General features: G+C 39.4%; 1 protein-coding gene and 1 pseudogene across 2 annotated transcripts; both read right to left on the bottom strand.

Annotated features, from left to right (window-relative positions):
- Positions 1-463: 463 nt before the first annotated feature.
- On the bottom strand, positions 464-9222 carry LOC106569058 (uncharacterized). The gene is made up of 4 exons (XM_045693663.1): positions 9174-9222; positions 8637-8978; positions 3490-3846; positions 464-765 (listed from the first exon to the last, which is right to left on the bottom strand). The coding sequence occupies exons 1-4, from the start codon at positions 9220-9222 to the stop codon at positions 464-466; spliced, it is 1050 nt and encodes a 349-aa protein (XP_045549619.1).
- A 9338-nt stretch (positions 9223-18560) lies between these two features.
- Positions 18561-21862, bottom strand: LOC106596161 (uncharacterized; annotated as a pseudogene). Its single transcript, XR_014380283.1, has 3 exons — positions 21823-21862; positions 21209-21604; positions 18561-19041 (listed from the first exon to the last, which is right to left on the bottom strand). The product of XR_014380283.1 is annotated as an uncharacterized LOC106596161 (transcript).
- Positions 21863-22114: the final 252 nt, after the last annotated feature.

The following is a 22114-nucleotide window of genomic DNA, read 5'->3' as shown; positions in this document are numbered from 1 at the left end:
CACCCTACATGTACAGGTATCGGCCCCAAAACAGGAAACACCAACATAAAGTGTCTTAATTGGGTGTTGGGCCACCACGAGCCACCAGAACTGCTGGCATAGATTCTACAAGTGTCTGGAACTCTACTGGAGGGATGCGACTCCATTCTTCCACAAAAATTCCATAATTTGGTGTTTTGTTGATGGGGGTGGAAAACGCTGTCTCAGACGCAGATCCAGAAACTCCAGTAGGTGTTCAAATGGGTTGAGATCTGTAGATAAAGATGGCCATGGCATATGGTTTACATAGTTTTCATGCTCATCAAACCATTCAGTGACCACTCGAGCCTTGTGGATGGGGGCATAGTGATGGTATTCAAAATAATGGCCAAAATAATTCTAAATGAGCGTTCTCTTAGGGAATGTCTGTTTTTTTTTTGTTCCGGTTTTTGTACAGTGTGTCTGGGTTTCTTGTCACTGTGGTCTACAGGGCACAGTAGTACAGAGCAGAATCTGTCACTTCAGCAGAGGACATCTCCAGGTCCACATGGGTTCTCTCATCATTCAGTTTAACAGACAGTCGTGGGTATGGAGGAGTAGCATGCACTACAGAGGGGTTTGAGGACACTCCAGTGAGGAGGAGGAAGATGGGAGATGATCCAGGGTACTGTTGATACCACTGGAGAGTACTAGCAGAGGAGTAGTTACAGGACAGATTTATGACATCACCCTCCAACCCAAACACCTTATCTGTTGTTGGAGTGATGTCATTCCCATGACTGACACCTGGAAAACAGTTATGGAAACAGCAATTATTATCAGGAAATGTTCATAAAATTCAAATCACTATTCAGTCAAGTGTATTCAAAATTGACTAAATATCCTTCACAGTACTGTGACTCCAGTCTTCAGTAACTACTGTACATTCACAGTGATTGGAAATGAAGAGTAGCATCAAACTCAGCCACTAGTGCTAATATTAAAAATGATCCTAGTAACATGCTGGTAAGTTTTATTTAACACAGTGAAAAGAGTGAAAACAAGTAGAGTTATGACAGAATGACTCCCCTGGTTTCTCACTGTCAGCTATAAAAGGCATTTCCTTTCCTCTGCCTCAATTATATAACACCTGCCCTTCACTTAAAAAATGTATTTGTAAAGGGGCTGTATGTCCTGTTGTCACAGTGGGCCTCAGAACACAGTAGTACACAGCATAGTCAGACAGCTGCAACCTGGTGTCATGACGTTGGCCTGTTGGGGGAGGTTTATGACCCCCATAAATACCTTTCCCCTTTTTCCTCTCTCTACTCTACCGATGTGACTATTGAAAATCCCTTTGATAACATAGAGAGTCTGGGAACATCAAAAGGTGGGAAACAGAACACTATTTTGGTAATCCAACCAGTTGAACATATGCGTTGGTACTTAACCTCTTTGAATATGAATATGATCTCAGATCAGTTGTTGTCTGAGACATTACTACTAATGACAGGATGACATAAACTGTATCTTGGAAAGTCGACACATTCTAGTTATCAGATTCACATGGAATTGTTGTGCAATTTAAATGTTTAAATATGAAACTATTTGTGAAAAGATTAAATGTAATTTTAGCTTCTTAAATGAGAGACCGGTTTGTCATAGAGGCCACGCCCAAGTGAACAGACTTTGGTTGTAAACTATGAAACACGCCGTTCTTTCACTACTATATAAAGGACGTGAGGATGATGGTCCTACGTTAAAAGGGCTCAGATAATAACCTAACGAAATTAGCATTGTGTTCAATGTGAAGGTGACGATTGACACGCCGAAAGGATGAATTTCGACTATACCAGCCAGAATATAGCACGAGCTTAAAAGTATGGCAACTTGGTATGAACTTTGAACTCTTATTCACTCCGAAGTGATACCTCCTAGCCGGTGTGTTATCAGCAGCCGCTGTAAACGTGGGCTAGGAGAGGACGGACAGAGTATACATTCTACCACGCTCCAGTTCACCACTAGACATTCTTCAGAGGACAAGAGATCCATGCTGGACAAACCGGCCGTCTATCTACGACCAATCTACCGAAGCGCAGCTCAGAGTAAATATTTATTGCGTTTTCCTTTTTCAAATGGGCGGTTATTTAGAATGCATAAGATTCTGTATTTACAATAGCATAGCTTCTCCCTTGGTTACTCAGTCTTCCCGCTCTTTCATTCAAAACCCAACCCCCTTTCTTTGTGTAACCAGCCGTCATATCTGTTCCGTCCGCTAGGGACGTTTTCCTTTATGACATAATTTGTAATCAATGTATGATCCATTTGGGGTAGATGTAATTCTGTATGATTATTTACGTATTTAGTAAATAAATAATTAAACCACATTTTGTATTGCTGATTCAACTTGTTAGCCAGGGTTCGTGAAGATAACCAAGAATTTACAACTTTCAGATGAGACTGAATAAAGTGATGATTAAATATTGACTGCTACTGATGTAAAAGATTACTAGGTCTTTATTTGGAAGATAACAGCTCTATAAACATTTTTTCGTGGTGCCCCGACTTTCTAGTTAATTACATTTACCTGATTAGCTTAATCAGGTAATATTAATTACAGAGAAAGTATTTTATAGAATAGCATGTCATATCACATAATCCGGCATAGCCAAAGACACGACACTGGATAGTCAAGGGGACTGATTGTGTCTTGGTATTTAGACTTGCATTGAATCTCTCCTTGAACCCTGCAACATCGTCTCCAGATCCAAAAGAATAACATCTCAGTATATTTTGGAAGTAATTTGCTTCTTGTTTGTACCAATATAGATATGCATTAGTAGCACTGGTGTTATATTGACAACTCTTTGTTACCAGTCCTCCTTCAGTAGTAATTACACCTATTGGTTGCTGTTGAACATGGTCTCCTGTACACTCTGGAAGACAAAAAAAGATAAAGTGAGTGATAATGAAATATTAAAAATTAAATTGAGATAGATGATGATTATATAAACCAATGAGAGGAAAGGTTCCATCATACTGAAGCAGAATACAACAAGAACCAGCCAGATGATCAGACAGAGTACCATGGTTATACAGAACACACTGAGAGTGACTGTGAGTTACAGTAAGAGGTAGAGATCCTCTCTCTCTCTTCCATGTCCATCTCAGCCTGTATATCACCATCAACTGACATAAATCACGAAGGAGCCTGTTCAGAGACAGGGAAGATTGTAAAGAAATGTATGGGTCAATATTACCTTGTCAGTATAGTGAGAAGCTTACGTCTAGCTCACATAAAATGAAAAGTAGCCTAAAGCAATTTTTAATGACATAAATGTACCATGAAGTGAGTATGATAAACATATTTTTTTGGTATGTTGTGAACACGTACAGGTATTCTTTTACAGTTAATGTACAAACACTTGTGTAGCCATAGAATAAATAATTCAGATCTACTTAAAGTATATTGAAATGCATATTGTGCTTTCGTCCCAAATTTTCAGTGTTACTGAATGTTTCTATGGACACATGAAACATATAGTTTTTGTAAGATGGCAGTATATCCTGTTGTCACAGTGGGCCTCAGAGCACAGTAGTACACAGCAGAGTCAGACAGCTGCACCCTCTGGATCGTCAAGGGGACTGACTTTGCTGTGACGTTCAGACGGGCATGAAATCTCTCCTTGAACTCAGTAGCGGTTTCCCCAGCTCCAAACGTATCCCTTCTCAGCATAAACATAGGGTTGCTATTTGTTTGTTGTTTGTACCAGAAGAGATATGGTGATTGAGAAGTTGTATCAAATAGACAAGTGAGTTTTATTGGTTGTCCTTCTACGACCATTACATCTTTTGTTGGCTGTATTACATTCTCTTCTGCTCTGCACCCTGAAAAGAAAGAGAAATATATCTTCACAACATATAATAATAATGTATATAAATAAAATGAACAAGTGCACAGAAAGAGACAGATGAACAGAGTGATGTTATACCAAAGCAGCATGCAGCCAGAACATGCAGGATCAGCCAATTTCTCATGACTAGTCAGTCAGTTTGAAGTGGAAAAGGTAAGGAGCAGAACAATGCTGATCTATCTATCACAGAGCTTTGACACCCTCTGTCCTACTGTTGATGCTTCATGTTGTTCTGTATTACATGCAGTAGTAGACCATGGGGAGGTGTCTGTCTGTATGGCATCCTCTGATTCAGGGGTGTGAGTGCTTTGTTAGGTTGCCCCCTTCAGGTTGACTTTCATACTAGACCACTAGGCAGTGAGAATTGTGAGGAGGAGTAACTACAAACAACAATATTGTTGTGCTTTGTCAAATTACCAAGTGCTTTTCCGACCGATATAAAAACGATTGAAGACTACTGATTGAAGAGTGAAGATGACATCTCTCTCACAATTAACATTTTGGCCACTAGATGGCAGCAGTGTGTGTGTGCAAAGGAAAAAATTGATTCAGTGAAGCATTGCAATACTGCACAGTATTTGCCAAAATTTGCCAAATTAGTACTATAGAGAACATACAAAAATGATATGGTAATACAAATTGTAAGTTTACACACTCCCAGTAATGTCTTACATGATGGATCATTAGCTTATACACTAACTTTCACACATCTAGATGGCCGTGTGGGGTGGGTGTGGAGCCAGAGACAGCAGGGGTTCAAATTGTAGAACCCGGTTCCTACATTTGAATATAAAAATGTATTTTATCAAACAAAACTATTCTAAATGTTATCTCTGGGTATCCTCAGGATGCCAAATCAGAGCATGATTACCGAATGAAAGAGATGATTTACCTTCAGAGGTGAATGTATCAAACCAGAAGCCGTGATGAAAGTTTTTTGTTGGTGTGCACTCTCCTCAAACAATAGCAGCCTCAGGCTGAAACACATTATCGCCTTTTCCAAGTGGCCCATCAGAGGACAATGGAATTAGGCGCGTGCCCGATTCGACCCCGTGCAGTATTTTCCTTCGGCTGTTTAGCTAATTGCAGATTCCCGGTCGGAATATTATCGCTTTTTTACGAGAATAATGGCAAAAAAATTTATTTTAAACAGCGGTTGACATGCTTCGAAGTACGGTAATGGAATATTTAGATTTTTTTTGTCACGAAATGCGCCATGCGCACAACCGTTATTTACCATTTCTGATAGTGTCTAGAACTCACGAACAAAACGACGCTGTTTGGATATAACGATGGATTATTTGGGACCAAACCAACATTTGTTATTGAAGTAGAAGTCCTGGGAGTGCATTCTGACGAAGAACAGGAAAGGTAAGACCATTTTTGTTATAGTAAATGGGATTTTGGTGAAGGCTAAACTTGCCGGGTGTCTAAATAGCTAGCCCTGTGATGCCGGGCTATCTACTCAGAATATTGCAAAATGTGCTTCATCCGAAAAGCTATTTTAAAATCGGACATATCGAGTGCATAGAGGAGTAATGTATCTATAATTCTTAAAATAATTGTTATGCTTTTTGTGAACGTTTATCGTGAGTAATTTAGTAAATTGTTAGTAAATTCCCTGGAAGTTTGCGGGGGGTATGCTTTTTCTGAACGTCACATGCTACTGTAAAAAGCTGGTTTTTGATATAAATATGAACTTGATTGAACAAAAAATGCATGTTTTGTATAACATAATGTCCTAGGTGTGTCATCTGATGAAGATCATCAAAGGTTAGTGCTGCATTTAGCTGTCTTCTGGGTTTTTGGGACATTATATGCTAGCTTGAAAAATGTGTGTCTGATTATTTCTGGCTGTGTACTCTGCTGACATAATCTAATGTTTTGCTTTCGTTGTAAAGCCTTTTTGAAATCGGACAGTGTGGTTAGATTAACGAGAGTCTTGTCTTTAAATAGCTGTAAAATAGTCATATGTTTGAGAATTGAAGTAATAGCATTTCAAAGGTTTTGAAAATCGCGCCACAGGATTCAACTGGCTGTTACGTAGGTGGGACGAATTCGTCCCGCCGGTCCCATAGAGGTTAATGTATAGGGGGCAGTATTTTCACGGCCGGATGAAAAACCTACCCAAATTAAACTGGTTACTACTCTTGCCCAGAAACGAGAATATGCATATTATTAGTAGATTTGGATAGAAAACACTCTGAAGTTTCTAAAACTGTTTGAATGGTGTCTGTGAGTATAACAGAACTCATATGGCAGGCAGAAACCTGAGAAAATTCCAAGCAGGAAGAGGCCTGTGTGAGAATTTGTAGTTCTCCTTTTGCTTCTCTATCGAAACTACAGGATCTGTGGGGTTACGTGACACTTTCTAAGGCTTCCATTGGCTCTTTAAAGCCTTCAGAAACCGGATTGAGGCGTCTCCTATCTCTGGGCAGAGTATGGTAGCTCAGTTTGTCAGTGGTCTGCCTGGTCACTAAGAGATTGGAAATGCGCGTTTACGAGACCATGGCATTTTTTATTTTCCTCTTTGAATGAATACAGCATTGTCTGGTTGGAATATTATCGCTATTTTACGAGAAAAATACCATGAAAATTGATTTTAAACAGCGTTTGACATGCTTCTAAGTACGGTAATGGAACATTTAGATTTTTTTGGTCTCGATATGCGCTCGCGCGTTACCCTTTGGATAGTCACCGGAACACACAAACAAAACTGAGGTATTTTGACATAACTATGGATTATTTGGAACAAAAACAACATTTCTTGTGGAAGTAGCAGTCCTGGGAGTGCATTCTGACGAAGAACAGCAAAGGTAATACAATTTTTCTAATACTAATTCTGAGTTTAGTGTGCGCCGAACTTGGCGGGTGTCAAATTAGCTAGCCGTGATGGCTGAGCTATGTAATCAGAATATTGCAAAATGTGCTTTCGCCGAAAAGCTATTTGAAAATCTGACATAGCGATTGCATAAAGGAGTTCTGTATCTATAATTCTTAAAATAATTGTTATGTATTTTGTCAACATTTATCATGAGTAATTTTATAAATTCACCAGAAGTTTTTGCTGGGAATGCATGTTCTGAACATCACACGCCAATGTAAAAAGCTGTTTTTGAATATAAATATGAACTTGATTGAACAAAACATACATGTATTGTATAACATAATGTCTTAGGAGTGTCATCTGATGAAGATCATCAAAGGTTAGTGCTGCATTTAGCTGTGTTTTGGGTTTTTGTGACATATATGCTTGCTTGGAAAATGGCTGTGTGGTTATTTGTGTCTATGTACTCTCCTAACATAATCTAATGTTTTGCTTTCGCTGTAAAGCCTTTTTGAAATCAGACAATGTGGTTAGATTAACGAGAGTTTTATCTTTCAAATGGTGTAAAATAGTCGCATTTTTGAAATATTGAAATGATTGCATTTTTGAGGTTTTTGTATTTCGCGCCACGCTCTTCCACTGGCTGTTGAATAGAGTGGGACGCTAACGTCCCACCTAGCCCAGACAGGTTAACCAACGTTTGACATGCTTCTAAGAATGGTAATGGAACATTTTGACTTTTCGTCTCTGGTACCGCGCTCGTGCGTTATGCCTTTGGATAGTGCTCTGAACGCACGAACAAAACGGAAGGTATTTGGACATTAAATATGGATTATTTTGAACTAAAACAACATTTCTTGTGGAAGTAGCAGTCCTGGGAGTGCATTCTGACGAAGATCAGCAAAGGTAAGAGAATATTTATAATACTAATTCTGAGTTTAGGTGACCCCGAACTTGGCGGGTGTCTGTATAGCTTGCTGTGATGGCGAGCTATGTACTCAGAATATTGAAAAATGTGCTTTCTCCGTAAAGCTATTTTAAAATCTGACACAGCGGTTGCATCCAGGAGTAGTCTATCTATAATTCTTAAAAAAATTGTTCTATATTTTGTCAACGTTTATGATGAGTATTTTTGTAAATTGATGTGCACATTCACCGGACGTTTTGGTGGGAATACATTTTCTGAACATCACGCGCCAATGTAAAATGCTGTTTTTGGATATAAATATGAACTTTATCGAACAAAACATACATGTATTGTGTAACATGATGTCCTAGGAGTGTCATCTGATGAAGATCGTCAAAGGTTAGGGGTTCATTTAGCTGTGTTTTGGGTTTTTGTGACATATATCCTTGCTTGGAAAATGGCTGTGTGGTTATTTTTGTCTATGTACTCTCCTAACATAATCTAATGTTTTGCTTTCGCTGTAAAGCCTTTTTGAAATCGGACAATGTGGTTGGATTAAGGAGAGGTGTATCTTTAAAATGGCATAAAATAGTTGTATGTTTGAGAAATTTGAATTATGACATTTTGTTGTTTTGAATTTGCCGCCCTGATATTTCACTGGCTGTGTGAAATAGCGTCCCACATAGCCCATGGAAGTTAGAACACATGCTTATTTTTCACATTTAAATGACTTTCCCCTAATCAAAAGAGGTTTTATGACCAATACCATAATTGAATAATCTGATTATAAGGATGCAAGGAGTTCAAATGTTTAGGTATTGTTTACCTGTAGTCATAATCAGAATGATCAATACACTGATTCATTTCTCCATCTTCAGACTGATGTTTGCATGCATTCACTCTCCTTGAAATGGTCTTCTGTGTGCCACTGTGTGAGGTGTACAGCCCTGCAAACGTCGCACCCAACCCAGAAGTAAGGCTAGCATTTTTCAACACTAATGCCTAGGATACACTCATTTTTGTAGGGGGCCTGTATATCCTGTTGTCACAGTGGGCCTCAGAGCACAGTAGTACACAGCAGAGTCAGAGAGCTGTAACCGCTGGATCGTCAAAGGGACTGATTTTGATTCTGATTTAAATGTAGTTAAATTGAGATGGGCATCGAATCTCCTCTGGAATTCAATGGCATTATCTGATCCAAAAGTCACCCGTTTCAGCATAAACTTTGGGAAGTCATTAGCTCTCTGCTTGTACCAGAACAGGTATGGATTTCTATCTACAGTATCAAATTGACAGCCCAGTGTGACCTGTTCTCCCTCAGTAGGTATCACATCTCCTGGTGGCTGAATGACTGTTTCTTCTCCTCTGCATTCTGGAAAATAATGTAATACACATTTGTATTAGGGGAGAAAATAATCAAGCAACATGATTGAGGGAATAAAAACGCATTAAATTAATACTGATAGTATTGTACTGAAATGTATATTTACAAATAAAAGGGTTGGAGAAAAAGCAGTAAGCAAATAAATAAATGAATAGTTATCATGGTAAATGATAGCTATCATACCACAACAAAATGCAGCAAGGATTAGAAGTATCTTCTGCCAAGATTCCATGTCAACTGTGAGATGGATTGGTAAGGAGAGAGCAAACACACTCGTACAGTACATGTCAAGAGCTTTTGAAACCACTTCTTTAACTCTGCCTTATGAAGCATTGAGGAGGAGCTTCCACTAGGCTCTCTAAGAGTCTTATATCACACAATCAAATTGTTTTTGGAAGGGGACTGTATATCCTGTTGTCACAGTGGACATCAGAGCACAGTAGTAGCTGTACCTTCTGGATCATCAAGGGAACTGATTTGGTGAAGGAATTGAGATGGGCATTAAGGGATCGGACACTTTTTTTCAATTTTCACTTAAAATTACATACCCAAATCTAACTGCCTGTAGATCAGGACCTGAAGCAAGGATATGCATATTATTGATACCATTTGAAAGGAAACACTTTGAAATGTGTGGACATGTGAAATTAATGTAGGAGAATATAACACATTAGATCTGGTAAAAGATAACACAATGAATAAAACATGCGTTTTTATTTATAACAAAATATATACAGTTGAAGTCAGAAGTTTACATACACTTAGGTCGGAGTCATTAAAACTCATTTTCAACCACTCCACACATTTCTTGTTAACAAACTATAGTTTTGGCAAATCGGTTAGGACATCTACTTTGTGCATGACGCAAGTAATTTTTCCAACAACTGTTTACAGACATATTATTTCACTTATAAATTCACTGTATCACAATTCCAGTGGGTCAGAAAATTGACTGTGCCTTTAAACAGCTTGGAAAATTCCAGAAAATTATGTAATGGCTTTAAAAGCTTCTGATAGGCTAATTGACATCCTTTGAGTCAATTGGAGGTGTACCTGTGGATATATTTCAAGGCCTACCTTCAAACTCAGTGCCTCTTTGCTTGACATCATGTGAAAATCAAAGGAAATCAGCAAAGACCTCAGAAAAGAATTGTAGACCTCCACAAGTCTGGCTCATCCTTGGGAGCAATTTCCAATGCATGAAGGTACCACGTTCATCTGTACAGACAATAGTATGCAGGTTTAAACACCATGGGACCATGCAGCCATCATTCCGTTTAGGAAGGAGACGCGTTCTGTCTCCTAGAGATGAATGTACTTTGGTGCGAATCAATCCCAGAACAACAGCAAAGGACCTTGTGAAGATGCTGGAGGAAACAGGTACAAAACGATCTATATCCACAGTAAAACAGGTCCTATATCAACATAACCTGAAAGGCCGCTCAGCAAGGAAGAAGCCACTGCTCCAAAACTGCCATAAAAAAGCCAGACTATGGAATGCAACTGCACATGGAGAAATGTCCTCTGGTCTGATGAAACAAAAATAGAACTGTTTGGCCATAATGACCATCGTTATGTTTGGAGGGAAAAGGGGGATGCTTGCAAGTCGAAGATCACCATCCCAACCGTGAAGCACGGGGGTGGCAGCATCATGTTGTGGGGGTGCTTTGCTGCAGGAGGGACTGGTGCACTTCACAAAATAGATGGCGTCATGAGGAAGGAAAATGATGTGGATATATTGAAGCAACATCTCAAGACATCAGTTAGAAGGTTAAAGCTTAGTCGCAAATGGGTATTCCAAATGGACAATGACACCAAGCATACTTCCAAAGTTGTGGCAAAATGGCTTAAGGACAACAAAGTCAAGGTATTGGAGTGGCCATCACAAAGCCCTGACCTCAAACCTATAGAGAATTTGTGGGCAGAACTGAAAAGGCATGTGCGAGCAAGGAGGCCTACAAACCTGACTCAGTTACACCAGCTCTGTCAGGAGGAATGGGCCAAAATTCACACAAATTATTGTGGAAAGCTTGTGGAAGGCTACCCGAAACGTTTGACCCAAGTTAAACAATTTAAAGGCAATGCTACCAAATACTAATTGAGTGTATGTAAACTTATGACCCACTGGGAATGTGATGAAAGAAGTAAAAGCTGAAATAAATAATTCTCTCTACTATTATTCTAACATTTCACATTCTTAGAATAAAGTGGTGATCCTAACTGACCTAAGACAGGGAATTTTTACTAGGATTAAATATCAGGAATTGTGAAAAAATGAAATGAAAAGTACTTGGCTAAGGTGCATGTAAATTTACGACTTCAACTGTATATATCCCTCATCTTTGAAATGCAAGAGAAAGGCCACAGTGTATTATTCCAGTTTAGGCGCAATTTAGATTTTGGCACAATTTAGGTTTTGGCACTAGATGTCAGCAGTGTATGTGCAAGTTTTAGACTGATCCAATGAACCATTGTATTTCTGTTCAAAATATTGTATGAAGTCTGCACAATTGTGCCTAATTGGTTAATATATATATTTTGATGTACATAACTGTGCACTCTCCTCAAACAATAGCATTGTATTTTTTCACTGTAATAGCTCCTGTGAATTGGACAGTGCAGTTAGACTAATAATAATTTTGTAATGAACACAAGGGAGACAGAGAGCTGGTTTCAAGCGCAGAGCGCAGCAAGTGTTTAATGAAAGGCACCATAGGAGGAGGAAGATAGCTAGGTCCAGGGCCGGGCCGAAGGTCATATACGGTAGGTCCAAAAATGGCAACAGTACAGGCAGGGAATAGGGGAAAGGCGTCGTGAGTGAGGCAGGTAAAAGCTCTGAAAAAGTGTGTCTCAAAACAAACAATATCTCACAGTGATGGGGTGCAAGGAACTGAACTAAATTGTGTGGGATGATGACATGCAGGTGTGTGAACAGGTGATAATAATTCCGGTGATTGGAATCTGGAGAGTGAGCTGGAAAGTGAGATGAGTGTGAGTTTGACGTAGATGTTACAAATTTAAGCTTTCTGCCCATATAAGATACGTCTATGTCCTTGGAAATGTTCTTGTTACATACAACCTCTTGCTAATCACATTATCGCACGTTAGCTCAACGATCACGTAGAGGTTAAATCTCCACTTGAATCTATCATCAATACCCCCTGGTCCAATTACATCCTTCTGCAAAACATATTCAGGGTAATCATTTGTGGATTTAATGTACCAGAAGATGGAGCTGATTAACTGGTGTTATATTTATATCTTAGAGACACATCTTCTCCTTCATAAGAAGCCACTTCTCTCTTCGACTGATTAACTAACTCTGTCTGCTCTGCTGCACTCTGGAAACAAAGAAGAATGCCATGGGTTCTATATGACATTTTTGTGGAAAATGTGTTAGTCACATCATATCTAATTGATCTTTGGATGGTTCTTCATGGTCTGTGTAGTCAGATCTTTGAAAAAGTTAATTTTAAGTTAACATTTTTTTTTAGGAAGTTCTATCTGCATAAACACATTTCAACTTGGTTCTATAAGGTTCTATCTGCAATCCAATCACAAGCCTGAGCAAATACAGACAGACCAATCAGAACACGTATTTGCCATCTCTCTCTAAGTATGGTCTAAGCTGATCTAGCCAGCAATAATGGCATGCAAGCAAAAATAACAACACTGTCAGAAGTCTTAAAATAAATGATGTTGTCACATCGGTGTTCAGTAATGATAGTCATTTGTCTTTCCTAATGTATTTGATGAGGTGTTACCACTCTATCTTGGTAAAATGTGTTATTCTATTATTTATGTATTCAAATAGGTACAGTTTTCTTAAAAACTGAACATGTCTAATTCTGAAGACCAAGATTGACAAACTGACTTATGAATGTCTCAGGATTTTGATACTCTGCACTTTAGGTACATTTAAGGTGATAATATTAATGGGTTATGAAAGAACAATTAATTGCAAAACAGTACTGAGTTCTCGAATGTGAAAAGTCTTAAAGTCCCATTGTCACAACATGTCAGGATTCCAGTGACATCAGGGTATGAGAAAAAGATAGTGAGAGCCGTATCCTACCAAAGATAAGTGCAGCAAGAACAACAGAGGTCCACAGCCAATGTCCCATAATTATCATAGGATTCACAGAGCAAGACACCCTGATGTTACAATACAGAAATGGGTGTGCTATCTTGGTTCCTGTCTTTGTAGCAGCACAGACCTAGACCATGCAGCACAGCACAGAGGGAATGTTCAAATACTGTAAACAAGTCATTTTAGAGTAGAAAGCAACACTTACTTGATAATGTGGCCCTCTTGTGGTTGATGCTGGTTGATGCTTACTCTATTCACAATACTGAATATTGCTTTTTCTAAATTCATCTAAGTAGGCCAACTGTAAAAATAAAGCAATGGTCTATTTTCTAATCTATGCGATATTGTAATGGAATTTTAATGTCTCTTACATCTACATTTACAACCTGGTCTCAGAGCATTTCGTATTATCCTGTAAGTAAATCCAACCACTCCATTTAGTATGATTTGTTACATTTCGTATATATTGTGTACTAATATTATGTACTAATTTGTGGATGTCTATCATCCATTTTGAAGATATGTTAAGAATGACAATTTGTATAATATGCTACGAATTTGCTAAACGTACAATACGTTACGAATTTGCGAAATGTATGATATGTTATGAATTCCAATTTGTTGTGGCTGAAGTTAGCTATGTGACTAGGTGGCTAACATTAACGTTAGCATTAGGAGTTAGGTTAAAGGGTTAAGGTTAGGATTAGGGGAAGGGTTAGTTAAAAGGGTTAAGGATTTGCCTTAATAAGTAACTTTCTGTCTTATGTAACCTTAACAAACATAAAATGTCATGCTAATTTCAGTGTCCCAGATTCAAATGTACTATTATACGTCTAGTCTATGAGACTAGGCTGACATTTAGAGCTGAATTGGAAGAGGTAGCTTTATTGGCTTTAATTAAAAAATGACTTACTCTACAATCATCATCATCATCATCATCACTATGATTATCATCATCTGCTACCACTAGTCTTGGTAGTATCAGGGAGGTAGTGAGAATGTTACTGTGTACATTTTAAAGTGGTGCTGTATACTGTACAGACAGGTGTACTGTCATTGTGTAGCTCAGTATGTTTTTGTAAAGGGGTTGTATCTCCTGTTGTCACAGTGGGCTTCAGAGCACAGTAGTACACAGCAGAGTCAGACAGCTGCACCCTCTGGATCATCAAGGGGACTGATTTGGAGTTGGCATCTAGATCAGCGTGAAATCTCTCCTTGAAGTCAGCAGCATTGTCCCCAGTTACAAATTTTTGCCGCATAAGTATATACTTGGGGTAGTCGTTTGCTCCCTGTTTGTACCAGAATAGATATGGACTTGGATCGTCTGTTTCATAATGACAGGCAAGTGTTATTTGTCCTCCTTCAGTAGCCGTCTCAACTCCTTTTGTCTGTAACACTCTGTCTCCTCTGCATTCTGGAGAGAAATTATATACGTTGAAAAAGAAAGGCTGTTTGATGATTTAAACCCATTAAATCATTAGAAGCATATAGAGTGAGCAACTTTCTCTATTTTACATGATAATAGAAAGGTATCATTTAAGCAATGGCTAGTAAGCAAATATATATAGTTTTTTTATCATACCACAACAAAATGCAGTAAGGATCAAAATATTCTTCAGCCAAGATTCCATGTCTGCTGTGAGATGGGTAGGTAAGGAGAGAGCAAACACACTCGACTCGCATGTGTCACCACTTCTTTAACTCTGCCTTAGGAAGCATTGAGGAGGAGCTTCCACTAGGCTCTCTAAGAGCGTTATATCATACTATCAAATTGTTTTTGTAAGGGGGCTGTATATTCTGTTGTCACAGCACAGTAGTACACAGCAGAGTCTGACAGCTGTAACCTCTGGATCATCAAGGGGACGGATTTAAATGTAGTTATATTGAGATGGGAATCGAATCTCCCATGGAATTCAATGGCATTATTTGATCCAAAAGTCGCATATACTTTGGGAAGGTGTTAGCTCCCTTTTTGTACCAGAACAGATTTAGATTCGTATCCAACTGAGTCTCAAATTGACAGTCCAGTGTGACCTGTTCTCCCTCAGTAGCGATCACATCTCCTGGTGACTGAGGCTTCTCCTCTGCATTCCGGAAAATAATGTAATACACATTTGTATTAGGGAGAAAATAATCCAGCAACATGATTGAGGAAATAAAAAAGAATGAATTTCATACTGTTAGTATTGTACTGATAAATATATGTTTGATAAAAGAAAGGATTGGAGCAAAGGCATTAAATGAATACGGAAAATAATATTGTCGTACCTTGACAACATGTAGAAAGATTCAGTACATTTCTCAGCAAAGAGTCCATGCCTACTGTGAGATAGGTAGGCAAGGAGAGAGCAAACTTGTGTCATAGGTTCGTGAAACCACTTCTTTAACTCTACCTTAGGAATCATTGAGAAGGAGCTTACACCAGGCTCTCTAAGAGACTAACTGTTAATCACACTATCAAATCGTTTTTGTAAGGGGGCTGTATATCCTGTTGTCACAGTGGGCCTAAGAGCACAGTAGTACACAGCTGAGTCAGATGGTTGCAACCGTTGGATCGTCAAGGGGACAGATGTTGAGTCTTTATCTAGATAGGCATCAAATCTCTCCTCAAAGCCAGTGGCATTTATACTTCCTAAAGAAAAACGTCCCAACATAAACTTTGGGAAGTCATTTGCTTCATACTTGTACCAGAACAGGACACATTAGCAGTAACTGACACATTAGCAGTAACAGTCCAGTGTGACCTGTCCTCCCTCAGTAATGGTCACATCTCCTGGTGGCTGAGTGACTGAGTGACTGGGTCTCCTGGTGGCTGAGTGACTGTGTCTTCACCTGCATTCTGGAAAAGGACACACATTAGTATTAGGGGAGAGGGGAGTTAAGCAACATGATATAGGGAATTAAAATGTATAAAATTAATAGTAGTTGTAGAAAATGTAAACATATGTCCCGTCTGGCTCAGTTGGTAGAGCATGGTGTTTGCAATGCCAGGGTTGTGGGTTCGATTCCCACGGGGGACCAGTATTGAAAAAAAATAAATAATAATGTATGAAATGTATGCATTCACTACTGTAAGTCGCTCTGGATAAGAGCGTCTGCTAAATGACTAAAATGTAATGTAAATGTTTGAAAAAATAAAGGGCTTGGAGCATAGGCTGAAAACAAATTAGGACTGTAATATTATCATACCATAACAACATGCAACAAGAATCAGTCAATTCCTCAGCCACTCTGATGTAACAAGGCCATGATGACGCTATGAAATCCTTGTCTCTTTCTGTGTATGTGGGATTATACAGTGGGATTCAGAGCACAGTAGTAAAAAGCAGAGTCAGGCAGCTGCAACCTCTGGATCAGCAAGTGGACAGAGCTAGATGTGAAATTCAGCCTGGAATCAAACCTCTTCTTGAACTAATCACTATTGCTCCCTTCTGCCTAAATGACTACTGACCCTTAGCACTCACGTCTGTAGCCATGAAATGCTTTGAAAGGCTGGTAATGGCTCACATCAACACCATTATCCCAGAACCCCTAGACCCACTCTAGTTTGCATACCGCACCAACAGATCCACAGATCATGCAATCTCTATTGCACTCCACACTGCCCTTTCACACTTGGACAAAAGGTACACCTTTGTGAGAATGTTATTCATTGACTAAAGCTCAGCGTTCAACACCATAGTGCCCTCAAAGCTCATCACTAAGCTAAGGACTCTGGGACTAAACACCTCCCTCTGCAACTGGATCCTGGACTTCCTGACGGGCCGCCACCAGGTGGTAAGGGTAGGTAACAACACATCCGCCACACTGATCCTCAACACGGGGGCTCCTTAGGGGTGTGTGCTCAGTCCCCTCCTGTACTCCCTGTTCACCCACGACAGCATGGCCAGGCACGACTCCAACACCATCAAGTTTGCAGACGACACAACAGTGGTAGGCCTGATCACCAACAACGATGAGACAGCCTATAGGGAGGAGGTCAGAGATCTGGTCCGGTGGTGCAAGAACAACAACCTATCTCAACGTAATCAAGACAAAGGAGATGATTGTGGACTACAGGAAAAGGAGGACCGAGCACGACCCCATTCTCATCAATGGGGCTGTAGTGGATCAGGTTGAGAGCTTCAAGTTCCTTGGTGTCCACATCCCCAACAAACTATTGTTGGGTTCAACATTTTGAACATGGAGATATTAAATAAATTATAGAGAAGAAGCATAGAATCAAATGAGAAAGTTAAAGGTTCTCTGTAGAAAGCCAGAAGGCTTTGGAATGTGTTTGTTGGAGGAGAGGAGAGCGACGTGTTGATATAGGGGAGACAGATGGATATCTGTGGATTAGGTGAAGGAGGGGTTGAGGTCAGCAAATGAGGGGTGAGGTTAGTTCCCCTTAAGGGAGTAATCAGGGTTTAGTATCTGGTTACCTTCTTCCTGTTGGACATAAGCTGTAAGGATTGGAGAGAGGGAGTGTCTTAAGTGGGATATAAATATCTGGATGGGACAAATGTTGGGTTGTCTGATTAAAGCTGTACAGAACCTTTGGGAATAATTAAACTTGGTTAAAGCTTCTCTAGTGTCTGTGTGTTATTTACTCTGAAAAATAAGAACTAACACTATCATGGTCCAAACACACCAAAAACAGTTGTGAAGAGGGCACGACAAAGCCTATTCCCCCTCAGGAGACTCAAACGATTTGGCATAGGTCCTCAGATCCTCAAAAGGTTCTACAGCTGCAACATCGAGAGCAGCCTGACTGGTTGCGTCACTGCCTGGTACGGCAACTGCTTGTCCTCCGACCGCAAGGCACTACAGAGGGTAGTGCGTATGGCCCATCACTGGGGCTAAGCTGCCTGCCATTCAGGACCTCTACACCAGACGGTGTCAAAAGAGGTCCCTAAAAATTGTCAGACCCCAGCCACCCCAGTCATTGCCTGTTCTCTCTGCTACCGCATGGCAAGCGGTACCAGAGCGCCAAGTCTAGAACCAAAAGGCTTCTCATCAGCTTTTACCCCCAAGCCATAAGACTCCTTAACAGGTAATCAAATGGCTATCTGGACTATTTTCATTGTGTCCCGCCACTCCTCCCCCCCAACCCCTCTTTTTTCTAGTTTTGAATGGACCGTCTCTTTTCAAACCTTTGAAGCCCCACCCCAAAATACAGAGTTGTCAGATGAGCAGAAGTAACAGCAGACTTCTTGCTGCTGCTTGATACCTCTGTCACATCCTCAAAATGCAGGGCTGAACTGAAATATGATTACCTTAGTCGCCCTCTATTGGATATTGGATAAAACTGTCTTATTTATTTCCATTTATTTTCTTGATTTTAGGGTAAGAGAGTTGCTTTATGCAAGATCTTCAAGATATTCATTTATTCAACATGAGGCATTCATTCATTCACAGTTTTTTGATGTCCTATTTAAATCTACAATCTAAAGTATAAATAAGCAACACATTCAGATAGATTGAGTTTTGTCACTATTCCATTCAACATTTTTAACATTTGTGTTTTATTGTTCATTGAAAATCGTTCATTGTTCATTTTCAGTGTGTGTTTTTTGTCTACACAAAGTAATGATGAAATAAAAAATGAGGGGATGTCTAGGGGATGTCAGTTTTTTTCTCCAGGTTTTTGTACAGTGTGCACAGGTTTCCTCTCACAGTGGGCTGCAGGGCACAGTAGTACACAGCAGAGTCAGACAGCTGCACCCTCTGGATCGTCAAGGGGACTGATTTTGAATCTGCATCGAGACGGGCATCAAATCTCTCCTTGAACCCTGCAGCGTTGTCTCCAGATCCAAATGAATAACGGCTCAGCATATGTTTAGGGAAGTCATTTGCTTCTTGTTTGTACCAATATAGATATGCATTATTAGCACTGGTGTTATATTGACAACTCAGTGTTACCAGTCCTCCTTCTGTAACAATCACAGCTCCTGGTTGCTGTTTCACATTGTCTCCTGTGCACTCTGGGGGAAAAAGAAAGACTGAGTGATAATTTGAAAGATATTAGAAATGATAAAACCATAGTTAAAATTAGTTAAAGATAAGATAAACCAATGAGAGAAAAGGTTCCAACTTACCAAAGCAGAATACATCAAGAACCAGCCAGATGATCAGACAGAGTACCATGGTTATACAGAACACACTGAGAGTGACTGTGAGTTACAGTAAGAGGTAGAGATCCTCTCTCTCTCTTCCATGTCCATCTCAGCCTGTATATCACCATCAACTGACAGACATGAAGGAGGAGCCTGTTCAGAGACAGGAAAGATTGAATGGAAATGTATTGGTCAATATTACCTTGTCAGTATTATATTCTCACTCTTTGCAGTACATTAGAGACAAAGTGAAACACCTACCTCTAGCTCAAATAATATGGTAAATACTGACAATGACGTAAATTATTTATGAAGTGAGTATGATTTACTTATTTGAAAATAAATGTTTGAAAACGTACACATATTCAATTAATATTCTTCTACTGTATATGCTGTACAAACTAATTCACAAAATATGTCTCCTGTAATTATATGTACAGTTTGAACAGGATCATTTGTATCTCCTCCCTATAACATAAAACCCATTCAATGGTGGTTCTTAATTAAGTATGGTGGTGGTGATGAAGGTTTGGTTTACTAAATCACTGTAAAGATGGAATCAATTCACATACATTTAAATGAGATAATGTTTAGTCATATGAAATTATTCTGATGTTCATGACATATTTACTTTATTTCCAAATATAAAGTCTGGTAATAACTTTCATATTAAAAGAAGGGAACATAATGAATGGAAGATGAGAGCTATTCAGGCTCAGTTTCTAAGGGTTCTAGGGGTCTCAGATTCAGGTTCTCTGTGTTTATATTGTCAGGATCAGTTTTTCAACAGTGTGTCTGGGTTTCCTGTCACTGTGGGCCTCAGAGAACAGTAGTACAGAGCAAAGTCTGTCTGGGGCTCCCGAGTGGCGCAGCGGTCTAAGACACTGCATTTCAGTGCTAGAGGTGTCACTACAGACCCTGGTTTGATTCCAGGCTGTATCACAACTCGCTGTGATTGGGAGTCCCATAGGGTGGTGCATAATTGGCCTGGCGTTGTTAGGGTTTGGCCCGGGTAGGATGTCATTGCAAATAAGAATTGATTTGTAATTGACTTGCCTAGTTACATTAAAAAATAAATAAATCGACGTATGTCCGCAATCCAAAACTGCGGTGCAAAACCTGTGCACTTACCAATGAACCTTGAAAAAAGAAGAATCGCATTAAACATCTTCATGGGGTCTGAATGACTGGCTTTATGCGCTGTCAGGTAAGAGTGTATCACTATCCTCTCCTTAAACATATTGTAGACTACATACTGTAATGTCAAAGCACTCATTGACTTTGTAACTCCACCGCTCTACACTAAAGGTGGTTGGGTATTTGAGTTCAGCTTTCTTTCTGTGTTGGATTGCTGCAAAATGTTGTCTGCATTTTTTTTGCTGTAGTTCTGAATAGAGACATTTCAGCTCATGACTGCCCTCTATTGATATTCTCTCAAAATGTATGCAGTTCACCAAAAACAATGGCGCATAATAAGACTATTACTGCCCTTAATCCTCTAAGGCAGTGGTTCCCAAACTGTGGGGTCGGCAGGGGAGGCGCAGAGTTTTAAGGAACTCAGTCTGTCTTTAAACTTTCTCTTGTCATGTTATTCATTGCATACCTTCGTGTTTTTTTTATCCCACAGACATTGTTAATTTTTTTGTCACTCAAATATCCCACGAATAAACATTTGAAAATATTATTTAAAATGGCAAAATGTTCTTCGCACCCCAACAAAAGTGGTGTGAACAGTTTGTGTCATGAACAGTGTTTGTACCCATAGAAATTGATGCGCGCGTGGGGGCTCCACAATGTCAGAATGGGGACACCGAGTGGAAAAGTTTGGGAACCACTACTCTAAGGAAAGAAAACAACAAATGTTCTTGATTCTGTATTTATTTGTGTCACACCAGGAAGATGAAGACAATATAAAGGATTATTTCCTGAATAATATTTATATTAAATGTGTTTTCTTTCTTAATTTACAATTGATGTAGAGATGTAGGAGAATTTTTTATATATTAATGTACTTTAAATATAACTCATTGAGCAGAACACAATGTCTCTACCAATGCACTGTTCATCCCCAAGGGTCTTGACAAGTTTTTGTACAGTGTGTCTGGGTTTCCTGTCACTGTGGGCTGCAAGGCGCAGTGGTACAGAGCAGAGTCTTCCAATTCAACAGAGGAGATCATCAAGTCAACACGGGTCTTTTCTTCATTCAGTCTACCAGTGTGTCGTGGAGTCGTAATGGATGTATTCTGTATACTTGTTGGTTGTTGGTAGGATCCAAAGAAGACATTCTGGTCTGGATCCGGGATATTGACGGTACCATTGTAGACTATTAACATTGCCCTTGTAGTTGCAGGACAGAGTGATGTCTGTTCCTTGGAGAGCATTGACTTCAGGCTTCACTGGAGTTATTGTTTCCTGCTCCATACTATCAGCTGCAACAACATAAGTATTGTCATTGTCATTGTGTTAATGTTTATTCCTAAAGAGAATCCAAAAGACATTGATTAGGTGTCCATAAAGTATGACAAGAGAAAGAATTGTAACTTTCCAGTAAAATGCGACTTAGTGTTTAATGCAATCATTAACTGAAAAAAGCAATGTCACTGTTTTCAAAATGTTATTTGGTTTAAAATGTGAATTCAGCACTCACCTACAAATGCAGAGAGAAGAAACAGTAATATGAGTGACATCCTGACACAGACTAGATAAACCAACTGAGAGATAAGACAGTGAGAGAGCTGAGTAGTTCCTCTACAGAGACATCCTCATGGTTGCAGGTATACCCAGTCTATACCAGTGTTTGACTATGAGGCCCCTCCTCTGATAACTGGATATGTAACTCTTCTTCTGTTTATGGGTTTTCAGTTCCTATTGGCCTCCTCCTCAGTTTATTTCAGACTTCATTTGAAAATGTATTGTTTTTGCTGTTGTTGTTGTTTGTT

The sequence above is a fragment of the Salmo salar genome, chromosome 14 (genome assembly GCF_965601325.2).
Source record: "Salmo salar chromosome 14, fSalSal1, whole genome shotgun sequence".
Lineage (NCBI taxonomy): Eukaryota > Metazoa > Chordata > Actinopteri > Salmoniformes > Salmonidae > Salmo > Salmo salar.
This window is presented reverse-complemented; position numbering and strand designations above follow the sequence as displayed.